General features: G+C 39.2%; 1 protein-coding gene across 9 annotated transcripts in view; it reads left to right on the forward strand.

The window, feature by feature from the left end:
• Window positions 1-15,843, forward strand: part of Cobl (cordon-bleu WH2 repeat protein) — a 213,354-nt gene that overhangs the window by 130,247 nt on the left and 67,264 nt on the right. For all 9 annotated transcript variants that reach the window (XM_069995972.1, XM_069995979.1, XM_069995974.1 and 6 more), the window contains one exon: window positions 12,813-12,948. In XM_069995972.1, the coding sequence (XP_069852073.1) occupies window positions 12,813-12,948 (136 nt within the window). The remainder of the gene's footprint in view (window positions 1-12,812; window positions 12,949-15,843) is intronic.

A 15,843-nucleotide genomic window follows, 5' to 3' on the forward strand; every position in this document is an offset into this window, starting at 1 on the left:
GCAGCCTTCCATGATTCTCTTACAGTTTGTCACCCATACCAGCATTCCATCCCCAACACCATAAGGACAAGTCACTACCACAGTTTATTTACTTGCTTACATACTTTTGTGCTAGGACCTAGGTCTTGAACTCAAGGCCTGGGTGCTGTCCCTGAGCTTCATTGGCTCAAGGTTAGGACTCATCACTTGAGCTACATTGCCACTGACTGAGTAGTTTATTGGAGATAAGAACCTCACAGACTTTCCTACCTGGGCTGGCTTCAATCTGTAGTCCTCAGATCTCAGTTTCCTGAGTAGCTAGGATTATAGGCCTGAGCTACCAGTGCCTGGCCACACTTTATTTTTAGTAAAAATGTGTCCCTAATGTCCAGTTGCTTATCTCTTACCTATCTTACTAAGATGTGAACTCCATGGAGAGAAAGCATCTTTGGTCCTTCTGAATCTTCTTCTTCATGGAGAACAGTGCCTGGCACATAAAATTTTTAATAAATACATGGCGTACTGGTGGAAACGAAGTAGGGCAGAATAACCTGAGCAGGAGATACTCAGGGCCATTTGAGAGCAGGCATGTAATTCATGGCAATAATTGACCCAATTAGAGCAACAGGGCAGAGCTAACAGCAAAGGTGAGGAGTCCAGTGTCCAAAGAATATCTGACTGGTGTGTAAATCTGGATGCATCATTAGGCTATGGATAAAAGTTGTGTTTTTTTAGGACAGTGGACAGGTGAGCCTCTGTCTGTACACAGATAGTAAGAGGTGAAGAGTGAAGTGTAAAGGAGAGAAGAAGCAATGGTTGTGGCATTGTACTGGGAAGAACAGGCTCAAGAAAGCAGGAACACCCCAGATGACACATAAAGAGCCCTTGGGTGAGAACCTGGGGAGAATAGTGATGTTGCACAGGCAGCCGTCCGAGGATGGAGAAGAGAAGTCAAATGGCAGTGAGGCTGGATGACAGAGGCCAGGGAAGGTCAAGGGGAAGCTGTGCTCAGTAAACTTCATGCTCAGTAAACTTCATAGGGACAGGGAGGGATTTTCTGCATGGGAACATGATATATACCTTTGTCTGGTATCTCCATGGGAGGAGAGGGTGTCTACTGGTGAAAAGGATCAGGAACTTTGCACAGGAGTTCCTGGGGAGCTCCCCAAGACCAGTTCCAAGCCTCCCAAGCCTGTGGAAAATCGGCTTTCCTTCAGAGAACAGGATCTGTATCTGGGAAACTGGCTCCTACTCCTGGATCTGTGCTTTCTCTAGCCTATGGGACAAGATCATATAGCAGGAAAAGTGGAGTCACTGAGGATCCTAGAGGAATTTTAAATTTTCAACTTAGAGAGGGGAAAAAAAACATGCAGAAGGAATAAAAATAAGGAATAATGATTTCTGAGCATCCGCTGTAGAAAATCATTGGCCAGCAGCCACTAAAAGCTAACTACACACATCCCAGGACCAAACACCTCCTATGTATCATATTCCCCTCCTAGTGAGGGTGTGTACCCCCCACTGATTCTATGAACCTTGCACACTTCATCTCCAAACCTGAATAGGTGTGTTCACAGCAGCATTGTTCATGGTAGCAGTCATCTTGCGCCTACCACATGCCCTTCCACAATGAGTGAGAATAGGAGTGATTTATTCGTGTGCTATGTTGCTGTGCAACAAAGGGAATGAACTGTTTGCAGCTTTATGCAGAAACATTAAGTACAACCCCAGCTGGGCACCAGTGGCTCATGTCTTTAATCCTGGCGACTCAGGAGATCTGAGGATCACAGTTCAAAGGCAGCCTGGGTAGTCCCTGAGCTCTAACTCCAAGTAACCCCCCCATAAGAAAGTGGAGGTGTGGATAAGGCAGTATAGTACTAACCTGGAGCAATAAAGCCCAAGGACAGTGCCCAGGTCCTGAGTTCAAGCCCTGGGAATGGCATAAGTAAAACAAACAAGGCAGACCTACCAGAACTGACCAGAGCTTTTTGAAATGGTTACCATAGTGGTAAGGATAGGACACAAAGTCAGGATCACTGGAGGCTGCAGGCACAGGGCTGTAGGTGAGAGGATCTGGTATGCAGGTTCCAGGTAGGTAGAAAGGGTGGGCAGGTCAGATTTTAAAAAATGGTCATTTAGTCATTTTTATTAAGTTCCTATAAAATGTCAAACCCTGAGCAAGATAGGAGATCAAGATGAGGAAATGACAAGAGCCTATATTTATCCTGTTTAGAGTTTCCTGTTCCCCACCCCCAAGTCAGGGTGTATACATAAGTCACACAGTGAGGGAGCACAGGGACCCCTGGAACTGTGCTTTCTAGAAGATGGGGAAGCCAGTGTTGGCTCTGCTACTGAGGGAAGCTTCCTTGCTTTCATTCACCAGGGGAGACCTGGATTGAAATCACCTCTGACCTTCCAAAAGAAATGCCTTAGATGTCTCCTGCTTAGGTGTCTCCTGCTATGTTTACACACAGTAGAAGGAGAGCTGTAGAGTATTCCCAAACTTTGACAGGACCCTTTTAAAAGATCTGATCACCACCTTTCTGATCATCACACTGGGGGGTTAGGATTTCAATACGAATTTAGTGGGACGTATATTCATTCTATTGCAAGAAAGCACTGAATTAGCAGAATATGAAGAGAAGAAGACAGAAGTAACAACAGCTAGATACTTTGTTTCTTGAGGAATATGCTAAATGAGGGCATTGAATTTTAAAATGTTTACCCTTCAATATTTTCAAGAACCAACTAGTTTTCTAATTTGCCCATGGGCAGATGTTTACCATGTAAGACAATGAGAACACTGGGTTTGAGTCACTTACAGTATCATAGGAAGGAACATTTCCATTTGAACTGCAGTTATTTCTTCCTGACCTATTGGCCTCCAACAGGGTAGACAATATAAGGAAATGGCCTCAGAGCACTGGCTCAGAGTCAAACCACAATGAGATTTATTCCCACTGCTGCTCACATTAGCTCTTTGACCTTGGGTGAGGAACCTTCCATAAGCCTCCATTTCTTCCTTTGTAAAACAAAGATAACCAGGCACTAGTGGCTCACACTTGTGATCCTAGCTACTTGAGATGCTGAGATCTGAAGAGCTGTTCAAAACCATCCTGAGCAGAAAAGCCCATGAGACTCTTATCTCCAATTAACCACCAAAAAACTCCAAACAAAACAGAAGTGGAGATGTGGCTTAGGTGTTAGAGCACTAGCTATGAGTGGTGCCCATTTCATATATTTCTATTTCATATATTTTTATCTAATATATGTCATATATTTTTGCCCGGGCCCTAAGTTGAAGCCCAGCACAACAACAACAAACAAAAACCAAAGATAGTACAAATTTATCTGGTTAGGGAGGATTTTGAGAAAGTTTTATGAGGTGCAATTGGCACCATTAGTAAATGTTTGATAAATTTATTTCTGTAAAAATAATACCTTTGGCATATTGATTAGGGGGTATATTGAATCTAATAGATGACTGAGCCATATGAGTAGTTTGACTTCCAAGCTGTGAACATGAAAATACTTTTCCATTTATTGTGTCTTTAATTCTTCAACTATCTTTTGTAGCTCATAGTCACTGTCTTCTTATGGAAGTGGGCATCCTTGCCTTTTTTATCATCTTAGAGGGAAAACTGTTGCTTTTCTCTTTTGAGTATGATCTTAGGTAGGGGATGTTTTATATATGAACTTTATTATACTGAGGTTATTTACTTCTGTTCATTTGCATAGTGTTTTTAGTATAAAGAGATTCTTAGTTTTGTCAAACTTTTTTCTTGCACAGTTGAGATGACCTGTGGTTTTTACCCTTCAATCTGTTAATATTGTTTATTACATTGATTTTTTTCTTTTAGAATATTGAACTATCCTTGCTGTCCAAGAGTGAATCTGACTTGATCATAGTATACCTTCTTTTATTGTACAGATAAATTTTGTTATAGTAATTGATTGAAGATTTTTGTATCAATGATCATCAGGAATATTGGTTTTTAGAGATTTTTTTCCAATAGTGTCATTGACTTATTTTGGTATTAGGCTAATTCAGGCTTTAAAAGTGAGTGTGGAAATGTTTCTTCCTCTGTTTTTCTTGGTGGAGGAAGAATGATTGGTATTATTTCTTCTATAGATAAATGTTTGGTAGAATCATCCATTGAAGTCAACCAGTCATGGCCTTTCCTTTGGTGAAGAACTTTTGCTCTCCTTAATGGTTTTCAAATCTGCTCAGATAATTTATTTCTTAATGATCCAGTCATGGTAGCATGTATAATACTTTGTCTGCATAATCTACTCTAATTTTTTATAGTAGTCTAATGCTGTTTTTCATTTCTGATTTTTAAATTTTAGTCTTCCTGAAATTTTCTTAGGTAGCTAAGAGTTTTCCAATTTTATTCATCTTTGTGGATAATCAACTCATTTCTTTTTCTATTTTTTGTTTTCTATTTCATATATTTCTGCTCAAATTTTCGTTATTTCTTTTATTCTACTAAATCTTGGTTTAGATCTGCTTTTAGTTCTTGAGATACAAATTTAGGCTGCTGTAAAGAGCTTTCTTCCTTTTTAATGTGGGTCTATATTGCTACAAGTTTTCTCTTTTGGCTTTTGTTGCATCTTGTAGGTTTTGGTATGTTATATTTTCATTTGTCTGCAGATAATTTCTAAGTCTCCTTGTGAGTTTTTTTCTTTGAACTATTGGCTGTTTAATTCTATGTTGCTAAATATCTACTTTTCCAGTATTCTATTAATGGTATGGTTTCCAGTTTTTTGTATTTTTGTTTTCATTTTTGGAGACAATCTCGTAAGTTGCCCAAACTGGCCTAGAACTTAACTGACTGTATATCCCAAGCTAGTCTTGAAGTAGTATAATCCTCCAACTTCAGCCTACCAGAACAGATATGTGCCACCATGTCCAGCTTGATTTAGTCTTTTAAATTTTGTTAAGAACTTCTTCGTTGCTTCGAGTATGACTTCTCTTGGAAAATGTTTTATATGCACTTGTGAAGAATGTGTATTCTGTGGATATATATCACATTTATAAATAATATATAAATATTATCATATATGTATACATTATATATGTATATGTATGTGGATAACCACATATATATCATTTATAGCTATGTGTGCCATATAGTGTAGACAGATCATAGTTAACTCTGGTTTATTCCCCCATTTATTCACTCTGTCATTTCTGAGGGTGTTAAATCTAGATGTATTTAAGCAATTACAGATAAAGAAGGGTTCACTGTCTATTCTGTTATTGATTTTCTGTATTTATGTATTTTGTCCTTTTTTCCCTCCTATTGCCTTTGTGTTTTATTGATTCTTTTTATACTGACAGACTTGGATTCCTTTCTCATTTTCTTGCATCTTCTGTAGGTATTTTCTTTGTGATTACCCTGGAGATTGCATAAAATATACTTATGACAATCTTTTTTTTAAAGTTGATATCACTTTAACAAGAACAGTATATAAAAGCTGTGCTCCTTTACATTTTCCCCACTTTATGTAACTGATGTCACAAATTACATTTTTTTATATTTTATATCCATTAACACCATTTCATACTTGTAGTTATTTTTGTGCTTTTATCTTTCAAATTCTATACCAGAAATAAAAATGATTTTGCACACTATGATTATTGTATTACAAAATTCTATATTTTTCTATGTAATTGCCTTAACAGCTTCATACATTAAGGTACTTTCTTGTTATCCAGTATACTTTCATTTCAGTTCAAAGCACTCCCCTTACCAATCTTACAAGGCAATCTAGTGATAATAAATGATAAGCACCCACTGGCAAGGTTTTTATTTCTTCATATTAAAGTTTTATTTTAACTGATACATGATAGTTTGGTGTATTTATGGATAAATTTTGTGGTGTTTAATACATTGTAGAAATAGTCAACCAAGATAATTAATATATCTACACCTTCACCAACTTATAATAGTGTGTGTGTGTGAAGGGAATATTAAGAATCTATTCTTAAGGTGCAGTCTTAGCTCAAGTAGTAGAACACCTGTCTGGTAAACACAAAGACTTCTTAGTTCAAACCCCAGTACTCCCCCTCCAAAAACAAAAGAAAAAGAAAGTGCGTTTTGCTGTAGCCTCCACACTCAGGAAATGGGTAAAAGAATGGCAAATTCGAGGCCAGACTGTTTTCTGATCCTTTGAATATATACTAAGAAATAAAATTTCTAGATTGAATGGCAACTCTGTGAATTATTGATGACCTCCATTAATTTCTCAAAATGGCAGTGTTAATTTACATTCCCCCTAAGAATGTACATGAGCTTCCCTTTTCTCTACATTCCTTCCCAACACTTCCTATCATTTGCCTTTCTGTATAATAACCATTCTTACAGGTTTGAGGCAATAATGTGGTTTTTTAATTTGCTTCTCTCTGAGGATTTGAGATGTTGACAAGTTTTCTCATATATCCCTTCACCATTTATATATTCTTTTGAGAGTATCTGTTGAGACCCTTTGCTTACTGTTGAATTGGGCTGTTTTCTTGAAGTTAAGCTTTTTACATATTTAATATACTATCCCCTTATCTGATATATGGTTTGAAATGTTTTTTCACAATCCATGGGTTGTCTCTGTATCCTTCAGTATTTTCTTTGCTGTTCAGAAGCTTTTTAGTTTGATGAACTCACATTTGCTTTTATAAATCTAACCAAGAAGGGGAAATATCTGTATACTGCAAACTATAAAACATTGATGAAAGAAATTGAGAAGACACAAATAACTAAAAAGATACCCAATGTTCAGTGTTCATGAATACTATTACCATGTCTATATTACCTCAAAACAAGCTTCCAATGTTAGCTGGGTACTGGTGACTCACACCGGTAGTACTAGCTACTCAGTGAGACTCTTTTTTTTTTGTATTTTTTTATTGTAAAGATACTGTACAGAGGGGTTACAGTCACGTGAGTAAGGTAATGAGTACATTTCCCATCAAGCATTATTACCCCCTCCTTTGTTTTTACTCTATCATCCCTTCCTCCTCAACTTCTCCCTCCCCGCCCCCAAGTTGTAAAGTTTGTTTTCAACAGTGTCTTATACATCTCATTGTTACTGTGGGTCAACCTGTATCCATATTTCAGCATTTTGTTATTTCCTTTCCCCTCCCCAAATTAGGAAAATGTATATAGAAGATGCAGGGCACCGTAATCAAATACAGTGAAAACAGAAGATGCTTATCTCTAATAAACTACGCAGAAAAAGCCAGAAGTGGCACTATGGCTCAAGTGGTAAAGAACTAGCCTTGAGCACAAAAGGCTCAGGAACAGCACCCAGGTCCTGAGTTCATGCCCGAGGACTGCCAAAAATAAAAATAAAAACAAACAAAAAAAAACATTTTGTACTTTTTTACAAAATAGAAAGAAAAGCAATTTTGCTGGGTGCTATTGGCTAATGTCTGCAATCTTGGCTATTCAACAGGCTGATACATGGAATGGAGTTTGGAGTTTATAGCCAGCCAGGCAGAAAAAGCCCAAGAGACTCCATTCCCAATTAACCATCAAAAAGCTGAACTGGGGTTTGAGTCAAGTGGTAGAAGCCAGCTCAGTTTCCTTTTTCTGTTTTGAAGTTTTTCTTTTTGTCCTTTACTTTGAGTATTTTGATTTTAAAGTAGCTTCATCTGGATGTCTTTGGCTTTATTTAGTTGGAGTGCTTTAAACTCCTTTTTACAATATTATTTCCCTATCTTTATTTTAACTTATTTTTTATCATCTTTAAGTAGTTACATGAAAAATGAGTAAAATGCATCTTGTTGAATGTTACCCCTTTCATTGTTCTTCCCCAATCTCTTCCTCCTTTAAGCTTCTTGAATTTGCACATCTATTTCTCTCCTCTAGCTTGGGGAATGATTTCAAGTGACATGTCTTCAAGTTTACTAATTGTTTCTTCCACTTGACTAAATCTAAATGTGAATCCATTTTGTAAGCTTTTATTTTATTTTTCAGCTCCAGAATTTGTTTTTCCTTTTTATAGAAGGAACAGGTGTTTTTTTTTTTTAAAAAGTATAACTTTGCTCATGTATAGTTTTCCGTATTTTACTTAGCTACCAATTTTTTGGCCAGTTGTGGGGCTTGAACTCAGATCCTGTGCTGTCAGCAATCTGCCATTTGTGCCACAGCACCACTTCCAGTTTTCTGGTGGTTAATTGGAGATAAGAGGCTCACACACTTTCCTGCCTGGGCTGGCTTCAAACTATGAACCTCATATCTTAGCCTTCTGAATAGCTAGGATTATAGGCGTAAGCCACCTGAGCCCAGCTAGCTATTTTTTATTCACTCAACTTCTGTAAAACAATTATTTTTCTGTTCCAAATCATGGATTTCCATTTCTTTTGAGATGTTTTCTGGAGATTTAACTTGTTCCTTTATTGAGCTCAGATTTCCTGATTTTTTTTTTTGGAGGGGTTGGGGGTTGGTTGTGGGCCTGAACTCTGGGCCCTCAGCTCTTCAGCTCAAGGCTAGAGCTCTACCACTTGAGCCACAGCGCCACTTCCGACTTTTTCTGTTTATGTGGTGCTGAGGAATTGAACCCAGGGCTTCATGCATGCAAGGCAAGCACTCTACCACTGAGCCACCTTCCCAGCCCCTCCTGATTTTTTGTTTTTAACCATAAATTGTATATTTGAAAAATTAGCCAGACCTTACAAATTGGCTATTTAACAGGATACAAAAGTAGATCACTCCATCCAGCTGAATAATCTAATGGTATCTCAAACTTGTTAAGGGGACATATTTTCTGTGGCTTTGTGTGTGGGATTCCTAATTAGAAAGGTTTGTGGTTTGGGTTTGTTTTTTGTTCTTGTTTTTTACAAGTGGCTTATAATTTCTTGCTCCCTCTTGTGTCTGTCTTTGTTACTACATGTTTACTGTGTCCCAACCCACCAGACTGATCTCTGCAGTCCTCATACATTCAGTGTTGTTTTCTTTTCTTACTCCCAGTCTTCTTCCAAAAGGGAAGAAGAGCGCTGCAGGAATTTTTCTCGCTTCTCATTTCCTCCCAAGGGATGATCTGTAACCTAGTATTTTCCATAATTGTGCCAAAGGCTTGTACCAAGCTGTGCCAACCTCTGTTAGGGGCAGTGCGAGGTCTCTAAGCTCTACAACAAGCAGCCTTCAAGCTCTTCTCGGCTCCCACTTTCCAAAACTCTAGGCCCCCCAAAGATGCCAGTTCCCCATCAGTGATCCAAATCAGACAGGATAGAAATCATGCCCCCTCAAGGCCCTGGCAAGCCTTTCTAGGAAGCTAGACTTTTGATTGGTCTTTTCTCCCAAGGGAGGATTGTGAATCAGCCTTTATGCCCCCCTCCCCCTTTAGTGCAGAGCTGTACTAGCCTGGGGGAAGGGCTGTGGGAGTTCACATGAATTGACTTTTTTTTACTCACTGTGGCTGCTCTTGACTTTGAGCTTGCCTTGGGTACTATGATTCCTATCTGTTTTTCAGGGGTTCACGTAAAAGCATTTTAGATTGCTAATTGTTATTAAGTCACTTTCTGTGGGGAAACGGGAACTGGGGCTTCCTATTCTGCCCACTTCCTGATTTGTTTTGTTTTAAAGTAGGGTAGCACCTTTAGAATCTGGTGTCTTTATTTGGAACTTAACATGTTCTTTACTTGAAAGTTACCATAAATGGATTGATTGAAAAATGCAGTAAGGAGGGAAGGAAATAAAAATGAAATAAGGGAATTATGGGAGTGTTCTAAGAAATTTAATTTATAACAACCAAAAACACACATTTTTACTGTTGAACTGAAGGCCAAGGGGTTTATTATGGCTCATCAAACCAATAGTAATAGTAATTTTTTTTAATTCTTGAGATTTTGCTTAAAAGATATTTTGAAAAGAAAAAAATGTGAACAGCAACCACATGGGTGGTAAGTATGCTGAACTTGACTGATTATTTCATAATGTATGTCATCATCAAGATGTATGCCTTAAGTATATATAAAATATATAAATATATTGCATGCTTGTCAATTATACTTAATAAGGCTGGACAGTATGGGAGAACATGGTTAATAAAGCAAATTATTTTATATCTCTCCTTTTGAAAAATTGCTGAAAAGAATAAAAGTTATTTATCCACTATGGCAGAGCAGAGCACCAACAGTGTTCTGGAAACACTCTGAAGCTCAGGTGTGTTTTTGATTCTGGCCAATACCTGGTGAAGTCGAAGCAGGTAACTCCTGACTGTTGGGGTGAGGAGAGTCCACACCCCCAGCAGACTCAAGAGTGTTTCACACACACTGCTCGGTATACTGCAGCTGGCTGTGCCTGTGCTTGCAGAGCAAGAAGACCTCCAAGTCAGGCAGATCCAGAACATCAAATGCAACTGAATCTGCACCGAAACAGACAGTAAAAGTCCCCATGCTACAGGAGGACCACTTCTGACAGAGATGGAAAGATTATTGTGGATGGTGTCAGACCTAGGACAAAAATCCTGTAAATCTGGCTATTTGGGAACCTTCCTATCACCTGATCATATCTCCGCTCAGAAACCCACAGAGGTTCATTACCACATGAACAGATTGTATTCACAAATAAATATGAGTATTTAGCCAAGGATCACTGAAATTTGAAAAACATCAAAATGTGGCCAGGTTCTGGTGTTTTCATGCCTATAATCCTAGCTACTCAGGAGACTGAGATCTAAAAATCAAGGTTAGAAGCCAGATTGGACAGCAAAGTGTTACTCCTATCTCCAGTGAACCACCAACAACAGCAAAAGCTTGAGCTGTGTCTCAAGTAGTAGAGCACCAGCCTTGAATGGAAAAGCTAAGAGACAGAAGCTAGATTCTGAGTTCAAGCCCCAGGACCAGCACAAATAAAATATGTAAAAATAATAGTGTCAGGGACATAAGAGATATATGAACAGGAAACCAAGATGCTACACAACATGGAAGTATAATAACAAAAATTTAAAGTCATATGAGTTGAACAGTGAAGTAAAGGAAATTTTCAAGAGAAGGAATCACATAAAGTAATTGATAACAAGTAGAACAAGCTTTTAAAAAATTAGAATAATCTTAATCATTCAAATAATTGTGAAGTAGGGCTATTACATTGACTTTTGACTTTTGTATTTAAGCTGAATCTTTCATTTTTCCCTATGCCTGTATATTATATTCAATTGAGAAAATACTTTTAAAAAAATGGATAGTTGATTCAGAATTCTCTCAAGTGATTGAAATCCCAGAGTAAGAGAAAAGAAAAGAAATGGGCCTGGTGGCTTATACCTGTGATCCTAGCTATTTAGAAAGAGGCTGAGATACTGTAAGACTTTAAAGTCAAGGGGAATGTTTATAATACATTGTAGTTAACAGAAAATCATCACCTTTAAGAAAAAAAGGAAAGACTAGAAAACTATATGCCAACTATTAGTCATTTGGTCTGTATAAACAAAGTTAATGAAGTAATGACTTTCGTCCTTTAAAAAAATTCTCCATGGTGGTACCAGGGTTTGAACTCAGGGCCTTCCCCTCTCACCCAGCTTTCTTGCTCACAGCTGGCATTCCGCCATTTAAGCTATGTCTCCAATATAGCATTTTGCCGGTTAATTGAAGATGGAATCACACAGACTTTTCTACTTGGCTTCAAACTGTGATCCTACAAGATTCATTCTCCTTAGTAGCTAAGATTACAGATGTGAGCCACTGGCTCTGGGCTTACTTTCTTTTTTTCCTTATTTGTACATTGTAAGGGCTGGGGAGCATAAAGCTCACCAGTATTATGCTTGCTTAGCATACACAAAACTGTGGGTTTCCTCCCCAGCACCCTAAAGGTAAAAAGAACTTCAGCCTTTACATACACTTTATACTTCCTGCAGTAAGTGGGCATTGCTGACAGTGAATATTTAAAAGAATGTTTTACACACATATGTGTGTGTGCGCACACACACACGTGTGTCTGAGCACAGACACATATACTTGAAATACCAGAAGGAGAGACTGTCTTCTTGGGATGTAGAATCATACTTTTAATTCTCATAAATACGGTGCAAGCATGAGTTAGTAAATAATGGAGCACAGCAGTCAGAGCTGTGAGCTCACAGTGGTGGTGTACACAGACATCACCTCCATAACAAGCCCTTGAAAGGTCAAGAGGTATGTCTGAGCACCTTGAGAGTAGAGACAAGCAACGTCATTGTTTTCATTATAGGCACATTCTCTGCACTGCTCTACCCAGAATGCAGTGTCCTTCAAAGTTAATGAAGTAATAACTTTCTTCCTTAAAAAAATTCTCCATGGTCGTACCAGAGTTTGAACTCAGGGCCTTCCCCTCTCACTCAGCATTCTTGCTCACAGCTGGCATTCTGCCACGTAAGCCATGTCTGTCCTCACCGTTCTGGAGTACAGACATGCAGAAGCAAGGAGCAAGGCCTTAGTCAGGGCAAGGAGGGGCGGCGGTAGGAGGCAGGGGGAGACTTTTGAGCCACACTCATCTCTTCTTCCTCTGCCTGGGCACAAATCATTACGCTCCCCACCCTATCCCAGAAGAGATTGTTCTCTTTTCATTTAAATGTGAGAAAAAGATCACTTTCTCTTTTATGCTCTGGATTCCCTAAAACTATGGACTCCATTCTTGGGGTTCTTGGAGAGGTGTGACCATCAATATGTCACGCCTAAGAAATAACCAAGCCTCCTATTACTTCCTCCACAGCCTGCCTTAGAGGACTCAGAATGGGAGCCACAATCTGACAATCTCCTTATAGCCCCTGTGCCACACCGAGCTGCTTCTGTAGGTGGTATGCTCTACACACATGTCATCCCTGACTCTCCTGTCTTCCTCCTTTGTGCTTCCTAGGCATCTCTCAGCTCCCAGGTTGATCTGCAGAAGAAGAAGCGGCGGGCACCAGCTCCTCCACCACAGCCACCACCACCAAGTCCCCTGGTCCCCAATCGCAGGGAGGACAAGGAAGAGAACAGAAAGAGCACAGTGGGTGAGTTTGGCTTGCTCTCTGCATGCCTCCAGGATGCCCGCTGCATGTGCCTTATCAGCACGCTATTAACACTCTCTCAGTGCACTCAGCCAGGCCAGCATTAATTCAGGACACCGTTACACTCAAGAAAGACAGTCCAGAAATGAAGAATTGTAAGTTCATCCTCTAGCTCACTAGCAGTATGTATGGGCATTAGGTGGGTATTGAGGATTGAGGGTGGTAGGAAGGGTGGAGAGGCTGACAAAGCTGGGAAGGTAACAAGGAGTATGAGTGTGTTTGACAAGTGTGTCTCACTGATGGGCGAAAGATCATTTTCTGAGATGACATCCTCAGACTGCTTTGAAAGACATCTAGCATTTGTAGTCATTTTGGGCCCTGATGAGATTTAGGTAGCTGTGAGTCCCTAATTTGAAAATCCTAAAGAATCCTCCAAAATCTGCAAACTTTCAAGCATTGACATCAAGCCACAATTGGAAATTTCCTCCCAGTGAAATGTCTGTTTCATGCACAAAATTATCTAAAATGTTATCTCCAGGTTCTGTTGGAAAGGAAGATATAAAACATAAATAGATTTCATATTTAAAATAGGATCTAATCCCCAAGATATATCTTATAATGTTCTAAAATTGGGGAGAAAAAAATCTGGAATCTGAAAGTTGTCTAGTCCTAAGCATTTAAGCTTAGGGATACCCAGCCTGTAAATGTGTCCAGTAGTTTCCTGACCATCATGATTGCAATTGATCTCCATTTACATAGCTCTTATTGAGGGTCTTAGAAAAGATCCTGGTATACTTTGTGAATAAGAAAACCCAAAGGTAAAGATGGAATCCTAATAATTATAAGTGACCTGTGAATCATTATACTCCACCCTCAGGTGAGCAGGAGAGATGGGAAACGAAGGTGCTTAAGCTCCATTTCATTTTAAAATCAATTCTGAGTTTTGTGTTATTTCATAGATATATAGGAACAGAAATCACTTTTGCAGGGAAGAGGTTGGAACATGGCACAGTGTAGTGTCAACCAACAATGAAGCCTTCTCAAAGAACACTACGTGAATATATGGAAGTGTGTGTGTGTGTGTGTGTGTGTGTGTGTGTGTGTGTGTGTGTGTGTGTGTGTGTGTGTGTGTGTGTGTGTGTGTGTGTGTGTGTGTGTGTGTGTGTGTGTGTGTGTGTCTTTAGTGAGGTGCTAGTGGCTTACACCCATAATCCTAGTTACTCAGGAGGTTGAGATCTGGGGATGAAGGTTCAGAGCCAGCCCAGGAAGACAAGTCCATAAGATGCTTATCTCTAGTTAACCAGCAAAAGTTTGGAAGTATAGCTCTAGCTCTAGCGCAGCTGAGCACCAGCCTTGAACGAACAAAGCTGAGGGATAGCACTCAGGTGCTGAGCTCATGCCCTAGTTCCAGTCTTCAAATAAACACATAAATAAAGGCATCAGAGCTCTTCCTGAAGCCATCAGACAACTTGCTGGGGCCTGAATCAACCCAGGTAGGCCCCTATTTTGACAGTGTGTCTGGCCCCAGAGGAAAATAATCTCAAAGATAAGTGGCTGCATTGTCAAGGTCCAGAGCCTTAATAAGGGCTATTTGGGTGTTTGTCAGCATTTTCCCCATTAATCAATACCTCACTTTCAATGCTCTAGCATTTCATAGCCTGGAAATCAATTACCTTAAGAGGCAGTAACCTATATTTCATGCCAGTTCATCCTCCCTCCCAGGAGACAATGCTATTAGATTTAAAAAAATCATTATCAATGGATTGTTCAATTAAACCAAGTTTTCTCCTATTTCATGATGAGATACTCCTTTTCTCTTTGGAAAGGGGCAGACCCTTCACGTTTAGAAAGCTCCTTGTAGACATTCTCAGAAGCATCTTCTAAGAAGTAACCCTGTGGATGAGGCTGAGTCAAGCCCAACTTCCAGAGCAGACAGTCCATTTCAAGCCAGGAAAGACCCACTCACACAGCCAAGAGAGACACACTTCTTTATGAATTTGGTACTTAGAGTACCTTCTCCACCTGGGGTAAGCTGGTGCCCTTGTATGCCTAAAGAGATGCAAGGTTGGTATTCTAAAATAGAGGAGTTATGAATAATAGTACTTGGCTACATGTATTTCTTCCTGGTCTGTGCCAGACAAACTTTCATCCCTGTCAGAACTCCTTGTGAATTAAAATTCATCAGCAGTACAACATCAAATCCAGACCAAGTTTAGGACTCAGGCTGAAAGGAAAATAGTAGGCCCTGTCCACAAAAAGTGTTAAGGTCTTGTTCTACTCAGACATCTACATATAAAAAAGAAGTTTATTTTGGAGCTTTCACTAAAACAGTGGTTTAGCTAGTTTGATGTGGGTCTTAATCTGTTTGGAAGCATAAATGAACCTTTGAACATCCTTCCTGTGTGCCCTCAGCATGACTTCTCACAGAAGGCCACCTTCATGGGCCTGACTGGAGCACCAGCCAGACTGATTCTGGATTACTTGCAGTTTGGTGGAGGAAATGATGTTTTGATATGGAGAAATTAACATTTTCCCACATTTAGAGAACTATATCCAAGAGAGGTAATAAGCAAATCTGTCTCTTGGTAAAGAAGTGGTATTTCTTAATAACTTTTTAATCACTTGAAACAAAAATATATAATTATTAAGGGACTCTCAATTGGGAAGCTTGAAGAAAGTTATTGAAAGAAATGAGAGTAAACATTACCTATGACCCAGGTCATTGTTATCATTTATTTCATTAAATCATTGGCCTTTATATTTTTTCATTAGCATAGAAAGCCATTTTTATATAAAATAGTGTGTAATACAAACAAAGGTGTTCTTCAGCTTCCTTACATGCAGTGGAGCTGGGCCCATCACCTCTAACTTCTTCTGTAATTTAGGACTCTCTGCAAA

Source organism: Dipodomys merriami, unplaced genomic scaffold (assembly GCF_024711535.1).
Source record: "Dipodomys merriami isolate MVZ:Mamm:240054 unplaced genomic scaffold, mDipMer1.0.p SCAF_5, whole genome shotgun sequence".
In the NCBI taxonomy this organism is placed as follows: Eukaryota; Metazoa; Chordata; class Mammalia; order Rodentia; family Heteromyidae; genus Dipodomys; species Dipodomys merriami.